This window comes from Quercus lobata, chromosome 9 (genome assembly GCF_001633185.2).
Source record: "Quercus lobata isolate SW786 chromosome 9, ValleyOak3.0 Primary Assembly, whole genome shotgun sequence".
Lineage (NCBI taxonomy): Eukaryota > Viridiplantae > Streptophyta > Magnoliopsida > Fagales > Fagaceae > Quercus > Quercus lobata.
In genome coordinates, this window is record NC_044912.1 from 20,647,224 (window position 1) to 20,669,373 (window position 22,150).

General features: G+C 34.1%; 1 protein-coding gene across 2 annotated transcripts; it reads right to left on the reverse strand.

Moving 5' to 3' along the window:
• Positions 1–287: 287 nt before the first annotated feature.
• On the reverse strand, positions 288–13,307 carry LOC115962196 (origin of replication complex subunit 3). 2 transcript variants are annotated; one of them, XM_031081089.1, is made up of 17 exons: positions 13,158–13,307; positions 12,733–12,939; positions 12,140–12,314; positions 11,634–11,803; positions 11,405–11,535; positions 10,383–10,656; positions 10,193–10,270; positions 8,910–8,977; positions 8,570–8,660; positions 8,046–8,257; positions 7,053–7,122; positions 5,677–5,759; positions 4,519–4,608; positions 2,930–3,005; positions 2,477–2,604; positions 1,435–1,611; positions 288–706 (listed from the first exon to the last, which is right to left on the reverse strand). In XM_031081089.1, the coding sequence occupies exons 1-17, from the start codon at positions 13,230–13,232 to the stop codon at positions 601–603; spliced, it is 2,211 nt and encodes a 736-aa protein (XP_030936949.1). In that variant the 5' UTR covers positions 13,233–13,307; the 3' UTR covers positions 288–600. The 2 variants fall into 2 exon arrangements, with proteins under 2 accessions (XP_030936949.1, XP_030936948.1); XM_031081088.1 differs by having other exon boundaries at positions 8,570–8,672.
• Positions 13,308–22,150: the final 8,843 nt, after the last annotated feature.

Consider the following 22,150-nt stretch of genomic DNA (forward strand, 5'->3'; position numbering starts at 1 on the left):
AAACCTCGACCGTTCTCCTCAAATAGGAGGATCACTGTTTCTTGCATTTTTCCTTTGAGATAAAATAAGCCCCGCAAGTCCCTTTTTCCGTCCCCTTGGACAAAAAACTCACTCATACAAATAAAAATAAAACCCCAGCCATGACAACAAAGAAACCAAAACAAGTATCAGTTCGACCAGTACATCATTAATTCAATTTGAGTAACATCTATGGCCCCTCCTAGATGAGAAAGCAGAGAAAATGTAACCACTTTTTTTAATTGAAAGAATAACTAAATTGCAAAAATTCTAATAATCACTTTCAATCTTACATGTTACAAAGTAAAAGTTTATAAAAGGGTTGTAATCCCAATTACTTGAATTCAACCTATAGCAATCTGTTAGTATGTCAGGTACTTACAAAAAAGCCTCCCAATTCCCAAGTGGTTTTTTTTGGGGCTATTTGGCATTTATATTGGATAGATTAATAAATCATGTTCTTCATTTATTAAATCTTGACATAATTACATAACAGTACAACTGCACCAATATGAAATTAAACTACCTTTGCATAAAAGAGATCAGAACAATGCGACTAAGCTTCTTTAATGACACCACTAGTTAGAGTCCAAAGGCCACTCTCTGCACACAATCAGGGCGTCTTCTGCTAGGCATCCGAAGGAGCCCAGAAATCTGTAGCTCCGTAACTGCTCTACAAAACCTTGCTCTGAGAGAAATAGGGTTAAGGATCTTCATGAATTAAGGGGTTGGGGGTGAGGGAATCCTTGATGGAAACGTGACATATGCAAGCCTTATACAGACCATACACCAAAGCAAAATAGCATTTTCTAGGAGGAATAGAAATTTAGTGCAGTAATCTCTTGTTTGAATCTGGAACAGCAATACTTAATTAGTACAATACTCACAAATAACACTGTAGGGTTCCTTCCTCCATAAGACAATTAGTGTGAAAATCTATAGCAAAACTTCTTCAATAATTTGAAGACCTTTTCATTTTGTTCTTCACACTATAAAATAGAGAGAAGAAAAGGAGACTGTAGGGGGTTTCTGTCACATGAGCACATAACTGAGAATTTGGTCTTGAATGAACTCTACTTACAATGGCTACGTAACCAGAAGTTTTAGTGAAAAATGCTGAGTCAGTGTAAAAGAAGTCTAAATTGAACAAAGGAAATCCCTAATTGAAGTGCAATGGCAGCACATCAAGAACATGAAATCAAAAATATTAGTGAAGATGATCAATAAGCTCACACAATTATGAATGACACTAAGAGTACACACACACACACACACACACACACACTCTCTCTCTCCCTCATAGTAGTTTCTGGGTTTTCATGTGCTGCATCAAAAATTTCAGAACATATACCTTCAACTAGACTCTGTAGTATATAACTGATGAACACAGATGCAAATGAAAAGGCAATAGGATACTGAATTGATGCTTCGCTCTTGTTCTCAGATTCATTCATGTCCTTTCTTTTCTTTGGTAGTGGGGACTGTTTCGACTTGGGTTTCCCTTTCTTACTAGGACGAAGAACAATTGTTTTGAAAGATTGGAACCAGTCATGGAGATTGATAAGATCACCATGCTCCTGAGCTAGAGTATACCTAAACAACAAAGAAACATGAATTGCATTCATCAAGTAGTGGAAACTAACCTTAAAACCTCATCCCATTTCCCTAAAAATATGTACAGAATGCCAAGTAAAAGACGAGAAACAAAGAAAGCAATGATTAAAAAATAAAACATTCATTAATTATGGAAATACTGCAGGAACAAGAATCAAGACCAACTATAGCACTTTCAGATGGGCTTATGTAATAGATATTCTAAGTAAAAACTGCAACATATCACACAACTTATGCAATAGAACAACAAAATCATAACTAAATAGAGATATTCTGTGATAAAATGTTATAGATCCTATAATATATGTCCTACTTTCCAAAGTTTATCTGAGTCTAATGATCAATGATAATGCGTTTTCACAAATATACTCAATTGTACTAAATTTGTAAAATTTATTTGAAGCTCAATTGTACACAGTCAATCTTATTTTGGACAAAGTATCCTACTCAAAATGGGGGTTCTCAGAGTAGCAAAGTTATAAATCGTTGAATGGGGCATCAACTATAAAGATTACGCCAAATTGGGCAATCTGAATCATTTCTTTTTTGATAGGTAGCAATCCCAATAATTTCTTTAACACTTCCAACAAGCAGTTCTGAAAGGAAAGGCTGATTTGAAACATCAAAAAGCTTATTTTTTATTTTGACACTAAAAGCAGAATCCCTCCAATTGTTGCCCCTGACTCTTTATATGTAATGTTGGTGGATATAAATGCAACATACCAGATAACACAAAACACTTTTCTGAAAGTTCAACAGAGAAATCAAACTATGATATCACCATCACAAAAGGGACATACATCATCAAGTGCTATGTGAATGCTTCATCCAACTATATACTTACATAACCGAGGTATCATGCATAGATGGCACAAGGATATTGCCACTCTTGCTGCAACAACTACACCGCAAAATTTTGTAAAACTCCAGAAGATCGACTTGAATCCTTCTTCTTGGATCTCCAATTAAAGCCTATTATAAGTGAGCAGTTTAAAAGTACAAAGAGATAGTAAGATTTATAAACTTAATTCCCCAGACACTTGTAAGTGAAGGCAAGTTCTTTATACGACATAAGAATCAAGGCATGTCAAAGAAATCCTAATATATGAAAATGCCTTATCCTGCTGCATATCCTGTTTCTTCAAATTTGCTTTATTCTGCTGTAATGATTTCCTTCATGGATTTTAGTCAAATTTGACATAACAGTTATTAAAACTCTGTTTGAATATTTTCCCTTATGCAATACAGGAAAGCTCATACAAGATTTATTAATCAAAGTAATTCTAAGAGTGCTTACCGATTGTAGTTTCTCAACACTCTTAAAGCACACAATTTCATGAAAAGGAATGCACTCAATAGGCCTAAAGAAATCCCTGTTTCATAGGGGAAAAAAGGTCAGAACTCATTTCAGTAGTTGTGTATTATGTAAATTCATTGTCAGAATAGATAAGCTATGCAGGGAACCCATTCCAATTCATTACAATATAAAGAAGGAAATTCCAATTTTGGATGTTCGTACTGTAAAAAATATCAATGCAACTGAAAATGTTAATACACCAGATTGAGGATCAAAAAATGGGACAAGAAGCTCCAACATAGTTTTTGGTCATTTAATTCACACATGCATAAAATAAACCATAAATAGTAAGCAGACCTGCTCTCTTTTGTAACAAGCCCATTGACCTAAAGCTATGGTCATAAGATTGACCAAGGATAGGGGGGGAAAAAAAAAAAAACAAAAACAAAACAGTGGATCTAATTACATTACAAGCCATTGGAAGAGCATATTGCAAAGAAGCAAAGTTATAACTTATAAATAAGTAACACAGTACCCGTTGCAACATTGGTGTATTTTCTAAGAATGGAACAAAAGTTTTGACAAGTAATCAATATACTTTATTAAATAGAAGTAAAACCTTAGGTATTTAAAATCTAACAATAGGTGCACTGAGAGAACATGCAAAATTCAACTGATCTGTGAAAAGAGAACAAAACTGGATGCAGCTGAATGCTAGCATCTACTCATACAAAGTTCTCTGAAATATATACTTAAGCTGCATTCCTCCCCTCCCTCCTAATAGTTTACATGATACAGAGGAATAGAATTCTAGATCAAATTAGGTTTGAATTTAGTTATGAGCATTTTTTTATTTTAGTAGTCTATGGAAGTATCTTATCGTTAAATTAGTTTTGTTTAAAAGGAAAAAGATTTCTAAATTATGTTTAGATTGATTGTTTATTCAGGATGGAGGCTTATAAAAAATATCAAAGTGGATTCCCATTTGATAAAGATAACCAGATTTTGGATCATATTTTCACATCCTCAACCAGAAGCATATTTTGTCACCCTATTAAAACGTAATGGCAATACTAATGAAGATTTTCTTCCCTTAGCTCATAGATATTGATGAAGTTTGACAACCTCAGCTGCACCATAATGCATCAGTTTCTCTTATGATGGGAAAAGTAAATATTACACAATTTTTCTTCCTAAATTCAAGCTCAGTTCACATGATACCAGATGTTATTGCAAAAGGAGAAGTAATCTGCGAAACAATGGAACAAATTTAGCAAAATTTGAATTTTATGAAAACAAAAGAAAATCAAATCACAAGTGGGGTTCAGCAGAACCTATATCTGATATGCCATTTCATCTTGCAATATGGATTAAACAACTGATTAATCATTAATGTACCATACTCCAAATGTCTGATCAGCACACAAGTAATGTAGTTGCAAAAGAAACATGCTTTATTACAAACACATATTTATAGATTTAACCTAATAGATGAAGAATAGAATAGAATTTGTCAAGATTCTGTTATGGAAAATAAATCCACATCCCATCTAAGCAAGAAGAAAAATATACAGCATATATATCCTTACCCAACCAAGGAATCTAATAATGCAGCAGCTTTCTCACTTATTGCTTTTGAGTCCTTCTCACTGTTTATAGGGCTCAAAGATAAATGTCTCCTGTCATACCAAGGTCATAACAGAGCCCCAAGAATCAATGTTCTGTAAAAGAATGCATATATCATACATACACAGTAAATACATGTGTACGTACACATACATTTACAAACATGAAAAGTAAAGAAGTAATATGATGAAAATTAAGAGAATACAAACATGTCATAAGAAGATTATCTATCTCAATCCCAGCCAGGATCTTCATGTAACTCTATACATCTTATGACAACAAAATGACCATCTTATGGATGATACACGGTGAAATAAAAAAGCAACAGAAAAGTTAATTCAAGCACCAATGTCATAAGACCAGATCAATCAAGAAATAAGCTTCACCTTCTAGTAATTTCCACAACAAACAAAATCCCATCCCATTTTTCACAACAACTCATTGTAAATGTACTGATGTACATACAAACAAATGATGAACATTTTGTTTCTACAGCTGAAGTTCCTTTTGAAGTTTCAACTAAGAAAACTATAGCGCCCCAAAAAGAATAACAAAACTAGATAACTTTATACATGCAATAAATTGACAGCTGACCTAATTTCAAATAATCCCATTATAAATACGGGTTTCCTCATAATGTATTATCTATCAAATGAATGAAAGATGTAGCCTTTTGGCGTTTGATGTTTACGTAGTTCTTAGTGACCAAACCATGTAAGTTAATCTCTTCCAATCTTCCTTTCTTATGTTCTCTCTATTTCAATAATATTTAAAATTTTGACATTGTATCAGAGCAGGTCAATTGAGCATTGCTTGAATCTCCTTACTCCCATCCCATCATTTCCCTCTTGTTAGTGATTTCTAATATAATCACTTTGCCAATCAACTTTTATGATCTACCTCCACTCTTCTTCTTTTCCCCTTCCTAATTTCAAATAGGAAACATCACCACTTCTATTAGAATTATGGTTAATATTTAAATTTACCATTACCTATATAAGGATATTACTAAGTTTTGAAAACTAACACACATCACAAAAAAGGGATGGAACAACTAATATGCGGCGGTAGTATGGGATATAATCCTAATATGAAAGAGAGAAGGTTAAATAGAAAATTACTTGGATATGTCATCGACGTTTTGTTTCAACTTGCAATCTTCAAATCTGAATTCTGACTGCAACTCCTTGACTTTGTCATGGATCTGTCGAAGGCATATTATTTCATAACAATTAGCTCAATAATCTAATGAATAACAAGTTAATTATGTATCATGTCTATTTAATATGGAAAAGCAATACAGCACAAGGTGTGAAATGCAAGAGGAAACATAAGATTGCTTGATTATAAACCTAAATATTGATTAAGGCACAAACAAGCACAAGTCAAAGAAACTGTTGACTCCTCTAAAATGATAAGGACCATAAATAATTATGAAAACTTTTGATACATTAAAGGACATCTTCAGATTGATATATGTACAATGCTGACTAAAGTATACTTGATCAAGTAATAAATTCATCCAAAACTTTATAAAACCAACAAAATAGTTTTTCAAACATTTTATGAAGCTCACTTTTATAACATACAGATATACTTTAGTTTTAGAAATTTTATGAACTTTCAGCTGTAGAAAGTAGATGGAGAATAAAGGAATGAACAGTTTGACAACCCCCCCCCCCCCGGGGGCAGGTGAGCAAGGGAATTTTGGTGGTTAAGCTTTATGATTAACTATTCTAATAATGGCATTCCAATCAGTTGTGGTTGCATGCAAAAGACGGCAACGTGGATAAAAGTTAATTGTCAAAACCTCCACAGATTCTTGTAGCTAAACGTATGATCCTTCTGTGAGTAACTCTTAAGAGTGTTAGCAGTTAATTAGTAAAATATGAAGATTTAGAGTTAAATGAGAATAAGAATAGAGAGACAAAGAGAAAAGAAAGAAGAGGTTGAGGTCGTTAACTTATCAAGCCCACACCTTAGCATATATTTATATTGGGTTTATAACATAATTACAAAAATACCCTTATTAATGTGCTAAAATAAACAACATCTAGAACTAACTCTAACATTAGCGAAAAGCACTTCCAAAATTACTCACATGGAAGCAGCTTAACCATATGCAAATACATGAAATAGATCAAGATAAATTCAAGTTCTCCCATAAACTAAAGGCAAATGATTAAATTGTGGATAGAAATGATTCTCAACTGACAAGGAAAATGACCTATACAAAATATATATATATATATATATATATATTTTTTTCCCCTTAATTATTGGTAATTACACATGCATTTGGTAGTTCTTGAACCCATGACCTCATCCTTCACCTTGCTCTTACTAAGATGTACCATTTGAGTTAGAGCTTGTGGCACCACATGCGAAGATTAAAAAAATGGTTTTAATTATAAAGTGAAATTGCTATTTCATAGATGGATTAATCTTCCAAGCAAATCCCAGAGACTTCTCAACTTTCTCAAAACTACAAGCATACCTCGGGAACATCCATAGTAATTTTTTCCCAATTCTTCAACAACTGATAGAGCGTTGCTGCCGGGAGATCTCTGATTAAATTCAAAGTTCAAAATAGTGACATGAAGCAAAAAGAAATTGAAGTTACTATGTATGCTCATAAAGAAAACGGTTAATCTTCATGATAAGAGACAACAGATTTTGGTAAGGCATATATTCCCATGAAAAAAGAAGATATCAGCATAAAAAAATACTGGATCTTTCAATATATTATTGCATGAAATAAATTGTAGACAATAGCTAATTAAACTTACAATTAAGTTTTAACAAACTCCAAGATCCAATTTAAGGATTAAATTGTTAATGAAAAAATTCAAGGACTAGATCATTTATTCCACAATATTAAGATATCAAAGCAAGATCTAGAATAAGAATCACCAAGTTTCACTGCTTTATAACTAACAAAATCAACCAACAGTGCATATAAATCGATCAGTGTGGTTGTAGTTCAACAACTCCATTATTGTCGTTCATATAATATGAAAATTATACCTTCTCTTTTTTGTCATAAAGGAAATTATACTGGAGAAAAGAGTTTTTGCAGTGATTTAGCCAAATCCTAGCAGGTAAAAATATTAATGTAGAGGATGATTTTAATGATCATTAAGGATTATATCCCCTAATTAATTTCACAAATTATACTCCAACCAAGCTAAACCATTTGAACTAAATCCCTCATACTTGGGTGATTTTCTGTCAACATCATAATTAGTTGAAAAACCAGAATATTTAGTACCAGAAAGAGTTGCCTAACAACATGAAAGACTATCAGCCCTTCCTCCTTTTTTTTCACCTCAAAAACATAAAGGAGAAATTTTCATTTTTCCAGAGATAGAGCTAAAGAAGATTTGCAAAATATTGTAGGTGCTCCCCTTGGGACACTCTCAACTGTTAACATGGACCTATAACAATATAAGCTTATTTCAGTCCATCTTAAATGTAGACATGTTTATACCTTACTTTGCGTATTATCTGACTGATCAAACCTCCTTTCTGTGAGGTAGAATACTTTCGCCGCATAAAACGATCACTAGTTATAGGTAAACCACAATCGTTTTCTAGTACCACATTATTGGAAGCTTTTGAGGTGTACAAATCAGGATCAAGTGCCTCACATAACAAGTCTAGTAGTCGGATTTTATTACAATTTCCAGCTTCATAAAGGCACTGCAAGAAGCAGTAATTGTTAACAAACAGAAGTACTAGTTCCATGACATGACACATTGCTACCTATTAATGAAAACAACTGTAATTATAAAAAGAAATGAACAAGTTCTGAAACTGGAATTTCAACAGAATTATTAATATTTGCATTACAGGTAAAAAAAATGGACAAAGATAAACCAAGGAAACAAAATCAGAATATATATTTGTAAGTTTACAATAAGAAACAAGATAAGGAATAATTCTTTCAAAATTATATGAGAAGTGATTTATAAATATAAAAAATAAAATAAAACAAAGAATCAGAGGCCTCACCAAGACAACGATGCTCCAGCACTTGTGTAGTCCCTTCAGTTCTGACAAACCATGGACCAAACTTTTGCCATTCTGTTCAGCCATTTGATTCCTATTAAAAGATCTTCGAGCAAAGTCAGTTTTTTATTTTTATTTATTTATTTTTTTGTGGGTAATTACACGTGCACCTAGTGGGTCTTGAACCCACAACCTCATCTTTCACCTTGCTTACAAGGTAAGGAGATGTCATTTAAGTTAGGGCTCATTGGCAACCAAAGTCAGTGTATTTTAATCTTTGTTTAGCATTGTTGAGCATTTACAGAAAACCATATAGCATCCAACTGCTAAATATTTGCATTACCTTACATATAATGGAAGCTGAGGAGCATTCTTCAATATTATCTCTGGCAGTAAACCACTTTTCTCTCCCTGAAACACATCCAATTTCCAAACATTGTTTGGATGAAAAGAAAAATCAACAGGCATCTAAGCTTAAATTCTCATCAAGAATGTAGGTTTTTACAAAAATCTGAAGTGTTGACAAAATTAAACAATTTTCAATTGAGGATTTGGTTTCCAGTGCTGTTATTGTTGCTCCCACAGACATTTCAACATGTGAGATATCTTGCTTGAACTTTCAAGTGAAAACTGTGCAAGCAATAACTCTTTCATGGAATAACTTTGCCCTTCCCAGAGCAGAGAAACAAAAATAATCACCACCTATTTGCTTTGTAAATTTTCACAGTAGGGGAAACTGGGTAAAAGAAAAAATTTTGAAAGTAGCATCCAGTTGTGCACCTGAAAATATATGCTACTAATGCATATCATTTACATACATGACGAGCAAAGAGAGCAGAAAAATTAATTATTGATAACTATTAGTTGTTTTTATTTATATACTGTAAAATGTAAGAATTCAAATGTGAATATCATAGTTAATGTTCATACCATGGTGTAATTTTTAAGGCAAGCAATTTCCCCCTGTGAGGAGGGGGCGAGGGGATTAAATGGTGAAATGACATAAAAGCCCTTCCTAAAATCCTATCTTATAAGAATACAAATAGCAATTTTATCAAATAGTAATAAAATGTTTGATGAAAACCGGTATCACATAGAATCTTGAATCTTTTATTGAAACTTCATCTGTTGATCACATAGAATCTTTTATTAAATCTCACCCTTCTATCCAACACACTATTAGTTTTCAACATTTCAAGTTGACCTTTTTTTGTAACTTTACCCAAAGTTCCCAGGGAGGGGGGGCAGTTCTAAAACAACCTCCCTCACAACCCCCCCTCCCCTCTTTTTTTTCATTCTCAATATTTTGAATCAAATTGGCCCCAATATACTTAGATTGTATATCCACACCCTGCAAGCAGAGTGCACAGATAATAAATGCTGCACTCTCCAGATAATAAGGCCTACACACCAATGCCAATCCATTAATAACATATATAAGAACAGAGGTAATATGTACCCATAGATTATGCAACTAAGTTAAGGTTTATTAAACAAGTATTGAACTAAAATATGGGATGTTTTAGTAATATGGCTAAAAAGGGAAAAATTCAAACAGTAATGCCAAAGTAATATGACTAAACAATGGAAAATTTAAAAAATTGCAAGAGGATAAAGAAATTTGACCTCTTGTTCTCCTTCATCGAGCAAGCCACCGAGTATGAAGCTCTGAGGCTCCATGGAGAAATGTAGGGCACATGCAATCTGAAAAATAATTTTTAGAACATATATCAGCTGGGACAAATTATGTTGATAGTAAGTATCTTTAAAAGGAAAGAGACAAAGATAAAAATGATAATAGACACACACTACCAACCTTCAAAGCTCTAATAAATGATATTAGCGTTCCATCCTGGTTTAAGAAGTAGTTTCTCAAGAAAACAGCTACCTTATGACCAACACTAAACCCAGAACACTGCTTCACAAGGACTGCCTCAACAACTGCATCCATTCTCTCGGCTGGTGATCCCAATACGAACTTAGAAGGGCACAACTGCTGCAACACATTTGAAGGAAGAAGGTTTCTTGGAGCATCCAGTGTTGTGGAAACACCCATTAATAGAATAATTGGAATCTTTACAACCCATTCACTGATTGAGATCAAAGAGCAAGTTGCAGGAAGTTATTGCATAATACAAATGACACACACATATATAAATACGTATATATAAATACACACGCATGCGCGCGCGCGCGCACACACACACACATATATATGTGTGTGTTTCTATATCTGTATGTATGTAGCTACACGTGCACAAATGTTTATGCACATGTATAGTTGTGCATATGTATTAATGTATGTGTTTTTAAATATATTGAATCCACATACAAGTATCAGATAATATAAAAGCACTTATGGGAAGGGTGGCAATAGGGATGGAACCAGGAAAATTTCTTTGGGGGTGGGGGGGGAGAGAGACTATAATCTCAAAAATAATTGAAAGTTTATGTGTTTACTTGAAAAAATTCAGTGAAAAACTTCATTATGAACAAGAAGTAAACTAACACCACTCACCAATTTCTCTTTTGGACTTTTAAAATTATACACTTTAATTAGATATCAAATTTTCATATAATAAGGTTACATAAATCGCAATGAGAATTTGTCAGAAAATTCTGTAGAGTTTTTTATACTAAAATAAATCAATATTAGACATTTTTACTGTCTTTATATTTTCTTTCATGACTTCCTTATAAAACTCTTGAGTGATTGAATTTAAAATAGCTAACTTTATAAACTTCAGTTTTTTTTTTTTTTTTTTTTGTGTGGGGGGGGGGAGGGGGGAGAAACCAGATCATAGTTCCACCCCTGGGTGACAAGATGAAGTAGAGTACCTCAACATAAGGATGAATTCAGATAAGACAGACCCACAACATCGTTCCATATCATCTATGATCACAACCACTGGGGAATTATTATTTTCTTGTTCTCTGTACCATGATGCTAAGATGGACATATCAGCTGCCTGCTTAAAAGCAACATTACAAAAAAGAATTTAGAAACCCCTTTAACAAAAAAACTTAACTTGAATTTATGCAGGAATGTCTACATGTAAGTACTTACATCCAAAGTAGCCATTAAGAACTGTCTCAATAAACCTCTGAGGCAACCACCAATCCCATTCTTGGCTGAGAAGTCCAAGGACGAAAGGTTAGCCACATGGCATCCATGAGATTTCAAAAAAAGGCCAACCTCTTCAAAAGTCAATAGATCATCAACGAACTCCATATTCTCTGCCAATCATCAATTAAGACTGCTTATTAGAAATTTAGAATACACATGTGTGTGTATTCATCAATTCTGTTTGAACATACTTCAATATATATAAGTGAGCAATATAAACTGTGTCTAACATTATATAAATGCAAGTGTGCATCCCCAACAAAGCAATTCAGACAGATATCATTACATGCTACTATATCAACCAGCACAAAGAATGCAGATGAAGATTTTAATCCCTATTCATATACATCCAACAGCAGAAAATACTACTAATATCTACTTGATATGTACTACCGCTTTCTGTAACCAAACATTAACTCAAAGCATTGAAATAGACAAGAACTTACTTGTCAGAACCAGCCCCGTGAACAACAGTTTAGAAGAAGCATCTGTTACAATGGGAAAAGCCCGAGTTGCTTCAGCGATACCAGGTGTTCCAAATGATTTGATAGTATTAAAGGACTCACAAACCCAGCAATATATTTCATCGAATACATTAGTATTGATACCCCTCAAAACATCCTGCAAATATAAATGAAGATTCTATTTGGTCACTAACAAAAGTGAAGGAAATGAAACCAACATTTGACATCTTATTACACACTTTTTTGTACGCACACTGGAAATTGCTCTGAAATTGTGACTTGAAGTAACGATTACTAACTTGAAAATTGTGACTTCAGGTCACGATTTCAGTTCAATTTCCAGGCGTGTGTAAATGTGCGTGCAACAAATAGTGTGTAATAAACACTACTCATATATATGTGTACGCGCCCGGAGTTGAAATTCAAAAAACTTATAATATTTGTGATATCTAGAACATTAAAGTTTAATTCTACATTTCTCAAAAAAATTAAAATGTTAGCTTCCAAATTTCCTTAACCAGCACATGTTCTATAATACCCTCAAAATTGAAATGTTAGGTTCAAAATTCCTAAACCTTGATAGTGGAGTCGATTTTCGACCAAACAAGCTCAAAAGCTTCCATACGCAGGCGCTCGAAGCGATGTTGTTCATCGCATTCTTCGGATTTCTCAGTCTTCTTAGTAGGTGATGGAGACAGATCAATTCGCCTTCGGGTTTTCCCTGTTCCAGCTGACCTTTTCTCAGATTTTCGGGACGATGCTTTGTGAAGAACAAAGAAAGGCTGTGGTGAAATTTTATATTAGCGCTCATTTGCTTTAAACAAAAGTAATAATAATAAATTAAGAGAACTTATCCCTTGTTTGCTTGATTAGAAAATGCGAGAAAAAAAAATCATAAATCAATTTAAACGGAAACCTGATTGAAGCTGATTCGTTCAATTTGATTCTTTGAAGTATTAATCTTCAAAATCTTTGAATATACTGAGATCAGAGAGTGTACCTGGAGATTATTTTCGATGGTATCGGGTGCAGATTGAGTTGGTGAATCCGCCGCAGAAGCCGATGTGGGCGCCATTCACTGATACTGATAGATAACACTCTCTCTCTCGCTTGCTCGCTAGGGTTATCTCTCTCTCTCTCTCTCTGTATCTCCCTCACTCTCACTTTTTTTGGCGGGAAAAACATCCAGGGGTAAATACGTAAAGTACTTCGGTTGTGGTCTGGGTTCTATAAAGTGGACATTTACGTTTGAGTAAGCCCATGGGTTAAGTTTGCTTTTTGTTGGGCCTAGTTCAAGGTCATTGAGAGTGAGACTGCAATTTCAAAAGGCCCAACCCAGGAAAAGGTCAAAGTTTGGTTCGGCTCAGCTTTTAGTAGGGGTGTCAATTCGGATTAGCGTGTCGGGTTCGTGTCGTGTCAAGGTAAGGGTATTCGACTAAATGGTTCAACCCTAACCCGACCCATTTAATAATCGTGTCATGATCCTTCAACCCTAACCCAACCTATTAATAAGGCGGGTTGACCTGTCCCAACCCATTTAACACGCTTAATAAACGAGTCATGTTGAGTTGACACAAATGTAACACAACCCATTTCAACCAGTATAATATTAAATATAATATCCATCTAGAAATAATTTTTTTTACATCCCTAAAAGCTATGCATACATTTCAAGTCTTCAACCCACATTCAAAATAATATAGTTCAACAAAAATATAACATTCATCTAGAAATAAGCTCCTTACACTCCAAAAGAAGTGCATACACTTTAACCCAAATTCAAAATAACAAAATTTAACAAAAATAAAATAACATAGTTCAACAAAAATATAATATCCTTGGAACTCGCCAAATACTGAGTATCAATATTGAAAGAATTTGAGCAAACAGTAGACTAATCCTAACTATGACCACAATTATCATCCATAGATTCTTTGTTGATGTCCAAATTCATAACATCTTCCACAAACTTATCCAATTTCATTTGTACAAGTTCTATGCCAAAAAAAAAAAAAAAGTATTAGTAGTTCTAGGATCTGTAAAGTTTCAATTTTCAATTATATCCCTTATAAATTTTTGTAATTACTCACTTTTTTTTTTTTAATTTAAAATATATGTTGGATATAAAAGGTATTTGACAAATCTAAAATAAAATAAATATTTATTTGTTATACGAGTTAAACGGGTTGTGTTAAGTGGGTCATTTTGGGTTGACACAAATAAATTGGCATGTCAAATGTGTCTATTGCGGGTTATGCAGGTTGACCCGTTTATGACACGTTTCTTATCATGTCGCTTTCGGGTTGACCTGTTTATGACCCAAACCCATTAAAGCCCAACCCTAATCCGAAAAAACTCGTGTCGGGTTCGTGTCGTGTTTGCGAGTTGGGTCGAACATTGACACCCCTAGCTTTTAGAGCCGAAAAGCACGGTCATTCAAGTTGAAGCCTGAAGGATGGGTATTGTATTGTACATGTGACTGTGATCTGCGAAGCACTGAAGCAACTAGCTTTTTAATATTTTTAATTTGATAATTTAAAGTGACAAAAATGCCGTGGTTCTACTTTTTCCTTTTCTTTTTTTCTTTTTTTAAATTTTTTAATTTACAAATAGAAAATGTTCTAGGTAAGTATTTTTAAGACTTTGGTGTGAATTATTATTATTATTTTTATGGAAATCATTTTCCATTTACATTAAGAATTCTATAATTTAAAGTGTAAAATTAAAGATTAGAAAATTTTAGTCTGAAAAAACAATAATTTATTAAGGTGGAACCATAATAACTAAGACAGAATAAACTATTATAACAATAATGTTTTTATTATTATTATTAAGGTGAAACCATAAGTATGATAGAATTCCCTTACAAATATATTGTCATTTTTGGTAATTTATACTCAAACCACAATTTTAATAAGTCCTAACCAAATAATAAAAATAATAATAATAGAAATTTTGCAACATTCTTAATTCTATACCATTTACATCTCAAAATCATGAAATGTTAGGCTAACTATGACTTTGTTATAAGTATTTGCCCACTCAAAATAGTAATAGTATGAGACAAATAAACAGATATTTTTCAATTACAAAAATAACTAGGATTAATTGCACTAAAAGACTAATGAACAACTACTATGAAATCACCGCTTATGTTGGGCAAAGTAATACCTCTTCTTGCCATGAGGGCTTGGGGCTATCCATGGGCTTGCATTCGATGTTGGAGCCCCATTGGGTGGGTGTAGGGTGGGGTTTAGATTGTTAGAGCATTCACAATGGAAAATGTTCCTATTCTATTTTATCATCCCAAAAATCTGTTTTATCAATTATACCATATCATTTTATAACACACCCAACATCCCAACTTTTATTTTCTTATACATTACATTAAAATAATATATTTACACAATAAAATATATTTATGTCTCTTTCTAATTTTTGTCGCTCTCTCTCTCTCTCTCTCTCTCTCTCTCTCTCATCACCTCCATCACCACTGTGAAGACCCAAAACCCCAACATAGTTTATCAAAAAAAAAAAAAAAAAACCAACACAAAAACTCATCCCAAACCCCAAACAAACCAAGCGAAAAACTTAACCAACCATCAAGGACAAAGCCACCCACCTATCCACCCAAAATTTCCAATCACCACCCATCGATCCTTCATCAACAACACCATCACCCACTGATCCACCATCAATGACACAACTAACAACCACCACCCACCATCAACAACACAACCAACAACCACCACATCATAGAGCCACCACGAGAAACACCAAGCAAACCTGCCTGACCCACCAAGCAAATCTGTTAGGGACATATTTGATGTAATTGGCTAATCATTTGACAAAATACACTTTACTTGTAATTGGGTAAATCTAAGATGGGTTTAGTACTTCAAGAAACAAGTGTTCAAGTTTAGTATTGAAGCCATGCGAATCTGACCAAGAAACAAGTGAAGAATGTGCTGCTCATTAAATCTCGACAGAATCCTTTCTATAGAGAAATTACTGCTGAAACTCGATAGAAGCTTGACACAAGCTGTATCTGTTGAGAATTATGAAATCAAAATTTTCAAATTTGATTACACACATATCCTTGAGTATTTGTGTAGAGTTTATTTTCTCACAACCCTATACATATATAAAGATTTTTTTAAGAGTTGTCACAAGTGATGCAAAGTGTTGCAAAAGAATAATCCACGCATATTGTGGCTGGTGACAGAATTTTCCATAATTCATCATATTCTCTCTAGAAGCTATTACGTCTTTACGTCAAGGGTTTTGTGATCAATGAGCTTCCTGATCTTCATTGTTGATGAGCTGAAGAACTCTGCAGCCAACATCTTCTTCAAGTTGGTGTGTTGTCATGTACTGGAATCTGTGCATCATTAGTTAGTCACGTACTGGGAGTCGTACATTGAACGGAGAGATTGCCACTACAATACAAGTGTAAGGGGGTGTGCTGTGCTAGTGGTGTTGGGCTGCCTCCTGCTACACTAAGCCCAAATTTTCTGAATAAAAGAGTCGGGACTGGCCCAGCTTTAGCTTAAGTTGGTCCAGCTTGTGCGTAAACTAGGTCAAATCTACTAGGGACGTGCTCACGGCAGGCAAAACTGTTTCAGACAAATTGTGGCAGGCAAACATAATAATAATAAAATAAATAGAAAATATCTAGCCACTTTAATGGGAAATTGACCGAATAGCCCTTAACATCAATTACAATAACAATACTATTTGTTTTCTTTTTACGGAAGAGAAAGAAAGAAAAACAGAGAACATCGAATGTTTATAATCATGGGTTGATCGGAATACTAGAGGAAATCGACCGGAAATTCAATCCGCGGGAGCAAAGCCATAAAGGGGAGAATGTCCCTCCTCAAAGCCGTCAATCTTTCAGGAAAGAGTCCTGCCATAGAGGTTAACAGCCCTGAGGGAAACAGGCCTGAGCGGTTTTCTGCGTAGGTGTTTTCGAGTTTTTTCTTACAGAGGGCCGGATTTCATAAGGGAGAGAAGGGATTAATCTACCGGTGCATGCCCACCTTTCTAATTCTCACTATTTCTTTTTCTTTCTTCTCACTTTGTTTTCTTTGCTATTTCTTTTAAGTTTTCTATTTCCTTCTCTAAGTTCCGTTGTTTTTTTTTTTTTTTTTTTCCTCCTTTTTTCTTTTCTGTTCACGGCAAGACCCTCCTTTTATAGTGCCTGCCGTGACCCGATTTTACTGTTTTGACCCTTAACTTTTTTTGTCTGGTCTGGGTGTACTGGCCGACCATCACTGTTCTACCTGTGTGTCGTCCTCCCATAGCCAGACAAGGAAGTGTATTTTGTTTGCTAGTCTGCCATGGCACCCTTTCCTGCCACGGTCTGGGTTATTTCTCTCTCCTTATCCCTCATGGCATGCACCTAATGGTTCCAACTCAGTTTGCCTCTTTTAGGTAGTAAGCCATCCCAGCAGGACACCTCCTCGAAAGAGCCTGAGCCGGAACCATAAAAATAGATTTTTCCCCTCTCCCCACCACCAAACCATGCCCTCTGATCCTCTGACCCTCAGACCTCACCATGCTCTGTATTGGCTGGGTACAGGCTGGTGGTGTCTGGGCCTTGCGCGTGCCTTCATTCCATATGTGTCCAAAACTTGCTTGCTGCCCATTCGTTTGCCGTGATCTGGAGGCTCGCTGTCCGTGTTTTTTTTACTTCTTATGTGGGTTGTTCTTTGTTTTCCCGCTCCATTCAAGAGCTGGGCTTTGTCTGATGATGGGCCTTACATTTCTTTGGCCTATTCCTTGATTTTCTTTATTTCTTGCAATGTCGTACTGTTATTCCTACTGTAATAACTTGATCTTGCTGGGCCTCTTTTGGGCCAGCCATTTATTCCTTCTCTCAATGGCTTGGCATGACCATTGTTTTGCTTTTACTTATGGGCTCCTATGTCCATTTGGGCTTTCCTTTGGGCATCCTTAGCCTGTTTGCTTTCTTTGGGCTTCCTCGGCCCTTTTGCTAATTCCACACTCCCATGGGCTTTTTACTAACTTCATTGGGCTTCCCTAGCCCAATAACCTTATTTTCATCCTTGGGGTTTATGGGCCTGCCATAAACCCCTTACTTTCTTAGTTTGCACTACCTTGGGCCTGCGGCGGCCCTTTCTCGCTTTTCTACCTCATACACTGCCCATGGGATGCTATTTCTTTCTTTCTGGGTTTCTTTGAGCCTACTTGCCTCTTCAAGACCCATTTGTTTATTTCTTGGGCCTGTGATCCATTATTCCTGCCGTTTGAGCCTAATGGTTTTGCTGTCTACTTTGTCAATTCTTTGTTGCCCTTATTATTGGGCTTTCTTTCTCACAAATGGCCCTCAACAACAAGTCCAATTGGGTATTGGGGTAAGGGTTCAATTATAGGTTGGTATTAGGTACTGAGATTCCTTTTACTTGTAACTGCTTATTTCAATAATAGTGGATTCTCGGGAGTGATGACCTTAAATTCACCTGATGGGATTTTGCCTCAGTGGTTTTTCCCATTCGTAAACAAATCACCTGTGTCAAACTTATTTTTCGCTGCATTTAATTTAGTTGGTGATTTATTTGTGCTACCACGATATTGCATGTTAAATTGACTTAATTAATTAACTTGGACAATCAATTGATTAATTTACCAAAGGGGTCAATACATTTTTGGCCTATCAAAACCCATCAAACTCAGCCCCAGACCCACCATGCCATCACAACCCACGGCTGACCACACCGATCCCCCCACGATCCACCACCGAAACTTAGCCCCAAACCCACAGCCAAAACCGATTGGTAAACCCATCACCACCCATAACCACGCCGATCTTGCCGCCACAACAACTACTAGATCCTTGACCATGCCGATCTTGCCCAGAGAATCCTACAAACCCATAACCACGCCGAAAACCCATGAACACGTCGCCACAAATCACCATACCACGCCGATCTCACCACAAAAAAATACCCAGAAAAAGACAACGGAAAGAGTGAGGGAGACGAGAAAAAGATGATGAGACCAGAGAAAAAGATGATGAGAGAGAGAGAGAGAGAGAGAGAGGAGATGAGCTTTGTTGAGCCTTGATAGAGAGAGACCCGTTGAAAGAAAAATGCAAAAAAAAAAAAAAAAAAAACTTGAAAAGGAATAAAATAATAATATTTTGGTTTACAATTGTACTGTAGTGCTGTTGTACATTTACAATGGCACTGTAGCACAATGCCAAAATTTTTTACATTTTTCCATGTTTAGCCTTCTGGTTGTTGAGACAAATTGAGCCTGAATGCTAAATTTTGGTTACATTTGGCATATCCCTAACCCATTGTGAATACTCTTATATTAGGATCTCTAAAGTAGATAATATATATATATATATATTTAAAAAAACTATTTTGAAAATTTCTTTAACAATCCCAAAAAAAAAAAAAAAAAACCAATAATATGAAACTAGAATTTTAATTCTAACTCAATTTGTAAGGCTTCTTACTCGATGTTAGCATGGCAAAGGACCATGTAGTCTTGCTTTTTCTTTTTTGCTAAACGATGTACTAATCATTAAGTTTGTAAATTCTAGCTTATAATATGTTAAATCTTACCAACCCTGCAATAGATAAAAAAGAATGTTGGGACACTTTGCTAGGCTCGAAGTAGGGGCGGAGGCACGTTGTTGGGTGGAGGGGCCATGGCCCCCCAAAAGTTCAAAATATTTCTATAATATGGTCTAAAACATTAGTTGGGGTCTTAAAACCTAATAGTTGGCCCCTCCAAAATATATTGGGTGCCCCCCAAAGTATGGACTTTACATTTAAATAATTTAAATCCCACCTAAATGTCACTTGGGTTTCTTACTTTTTAACTTTTGTCTAACCTATGTGTGCAAGTGTGAAAACGTGCACTATGCAACACCAAACTTTTTTTGTTTTCTTCTTAATAGCCCATGCAACAACACAAGAAAAGTCCATTGAAAATCCATGATTATGAGAGGCAAAGAAAAGAAACTCACTGAAAACGTGTACTAGGCTTTAGTGAGGTTTTTTTTTTTTTTTTTTTTAATCTTTAAATTTCACCCTTTACTTCTCTTCATCATCATCATAATTTTTTCTTTCTTTTAAATTGGATATAATTTTCTCTCACCATCATCATATATCATTTTTTTTTTCAAAATTGATTTGTTTTCTTTTGGGTTGAATTTTGGTGTCAAATAAGTTGTTCCAATAGTGATTTGTTCATAGAAGATAATTTGGGTTTGTTGCAGAGAGAAGATATATATTTTTCTAAAATTTCCCTTTCACAGTAGAATCTTCTCAAGTTATGTATAATGATTTTAGTAAATATGTATGCTATGCATAATATTAAAAATATATATTTTATCTGCTTAAATTTTCAATTGTTTGTTATGGTTGATTAAGACTAAAGATTTTTTTTTTTTTTTTTTTTTTTTTTTTTGTGCTTAAAGGAATAGTTAAATATAGGAAGTGAAAGCCATACATTAGAGGGATTATTAATTAACGTAAAATTATATGATTTTTTCCAGATTAATTATTTAACCATTTTATTAAAGATTAAGGAGATGCATGATAATGGATGATTTTATTCAATGAAAGATGATTTTCAAGCATAACTTTGATGGGAGATGCTAAATTCTTCATTGAAATATTTTGTACATCTTTATAGCAAAATAAATAATTTTTATATATTCATTTGAGTTTAGAAATATTATATTTTTTTTAATTTGATAATTATATATATAATATATTTATAAAATAACGGCTAACATATGAATGTATAATCCGGCCCCCCCATGTGAAAATTCCTGGCTACACCCCTGGCTCGAAGGAAGTTGACTTCAGCATGTGTTATAATTTCTAAAACTCTATCACTTTAACTTCCTTAGTTAGTCTTTGTTGATATTTATTCTACTTTGTTAAGTGAATTAACTAATAAAAGCTCAACTACTTTGTGTCTATGCTTTAAGATGTACTCTTTGGTTTGTTTGTGGGTTTTTTTATTTTTTATTTATTTTTTTATTATTATTATTTTTTTTGGTGGTACAATAAATGGTTACAAGCTATAGGGTGATGGTTGCTTTGAGAGGAGGAGTCGTATTTAGTTTAGCTCAATGAAATGCAGGATGAGCATAATAGATTATCAAGGTTGTCTACTACTCTACATTCTTGTAGGCGATTATGAATATTTTATTTCCATGAGTTGAACAACCTTGATAATCTAACATTTTAAAAAGTGTTTTAGAACTTGGGTGATGATCGACATGAATAAAAATAAAAATAATAATATTTAATTGGAATACTAATAGAGTATTGAGGTTAATATATGCTTATAAAATAAAATAAAAATAGATAACTAAACTTTAAAAAATGGAGTTTTTTTGGGGTTAATTTTGCTAAATATTTGAAGAGGCTAATGTGAATGTTCTAAACATCTCAATAAAAGCCTCATTTTTTTTTCTCTATGTTGTGAGTTTGTTTTGAGCAAATTCACATGTCATGTAATTTAAGATGTCATAGTGAATTACAAATTTGATTTTATGTATTTTAACCCTTTTGGATTAATTTTAGTCAGAAAGTTTGGATTGTTTGCTTTACTTTATACAGATTTTATTTTGCATATATGGTCCTCTTCGATTTTACAAACTTTCCTTTTTTGTTAATTTTCCCCTCTTACGAGAAGGGTAAAAGGTTTGAATGTGAGCACATATCCAACTATTCTTTGATCTTTTAATAAAGTTAGCTGCCTTTCATATTCATAAATAACTGAAGTCACTATTACTTTTTACATATAATACATTAATGCTACTCAACCCAATGTACATCAAAACAATAGAGAAAAAGGTAGAAGCACGTTACATTACACACCCGCAAACCTAAAAAAAAAAAAAAAAATTACATTACACACCAGCAAACCTTAGCAAAAAAAAAAAAAATATATATATATATATATATATATAAAATTCAATTTCTAATGTCTCCTCCC

What these genes read in the sequence shown, in the direction of transcription:
- LOC115962196 (XM_031081088.1), bottom strand. Translation starts at nt 13,232, where the DNA reads ATGGCGCCCACATCGGCTTCTGCGGCGGATTCACCAACTCAATCTGCA. An exon ending in GTGTTGAGAAACTACAATCG is followed by an intron (nt 2,605 to 2,929) that starts GTAAGCACTCTT and finishes CACTTATAATAG; the next exon opens with GCTTTAATTGGAGATCCAAG. An exon ending in ATGCATGATACCTCGGTTAT is followed by an intron (nt 1,612 to 2,476) that starts GTAAGTATATAG and finishes TTTGTTGTTTAG; the next exon opens with GTATACTCTAGCTCAGGAGC.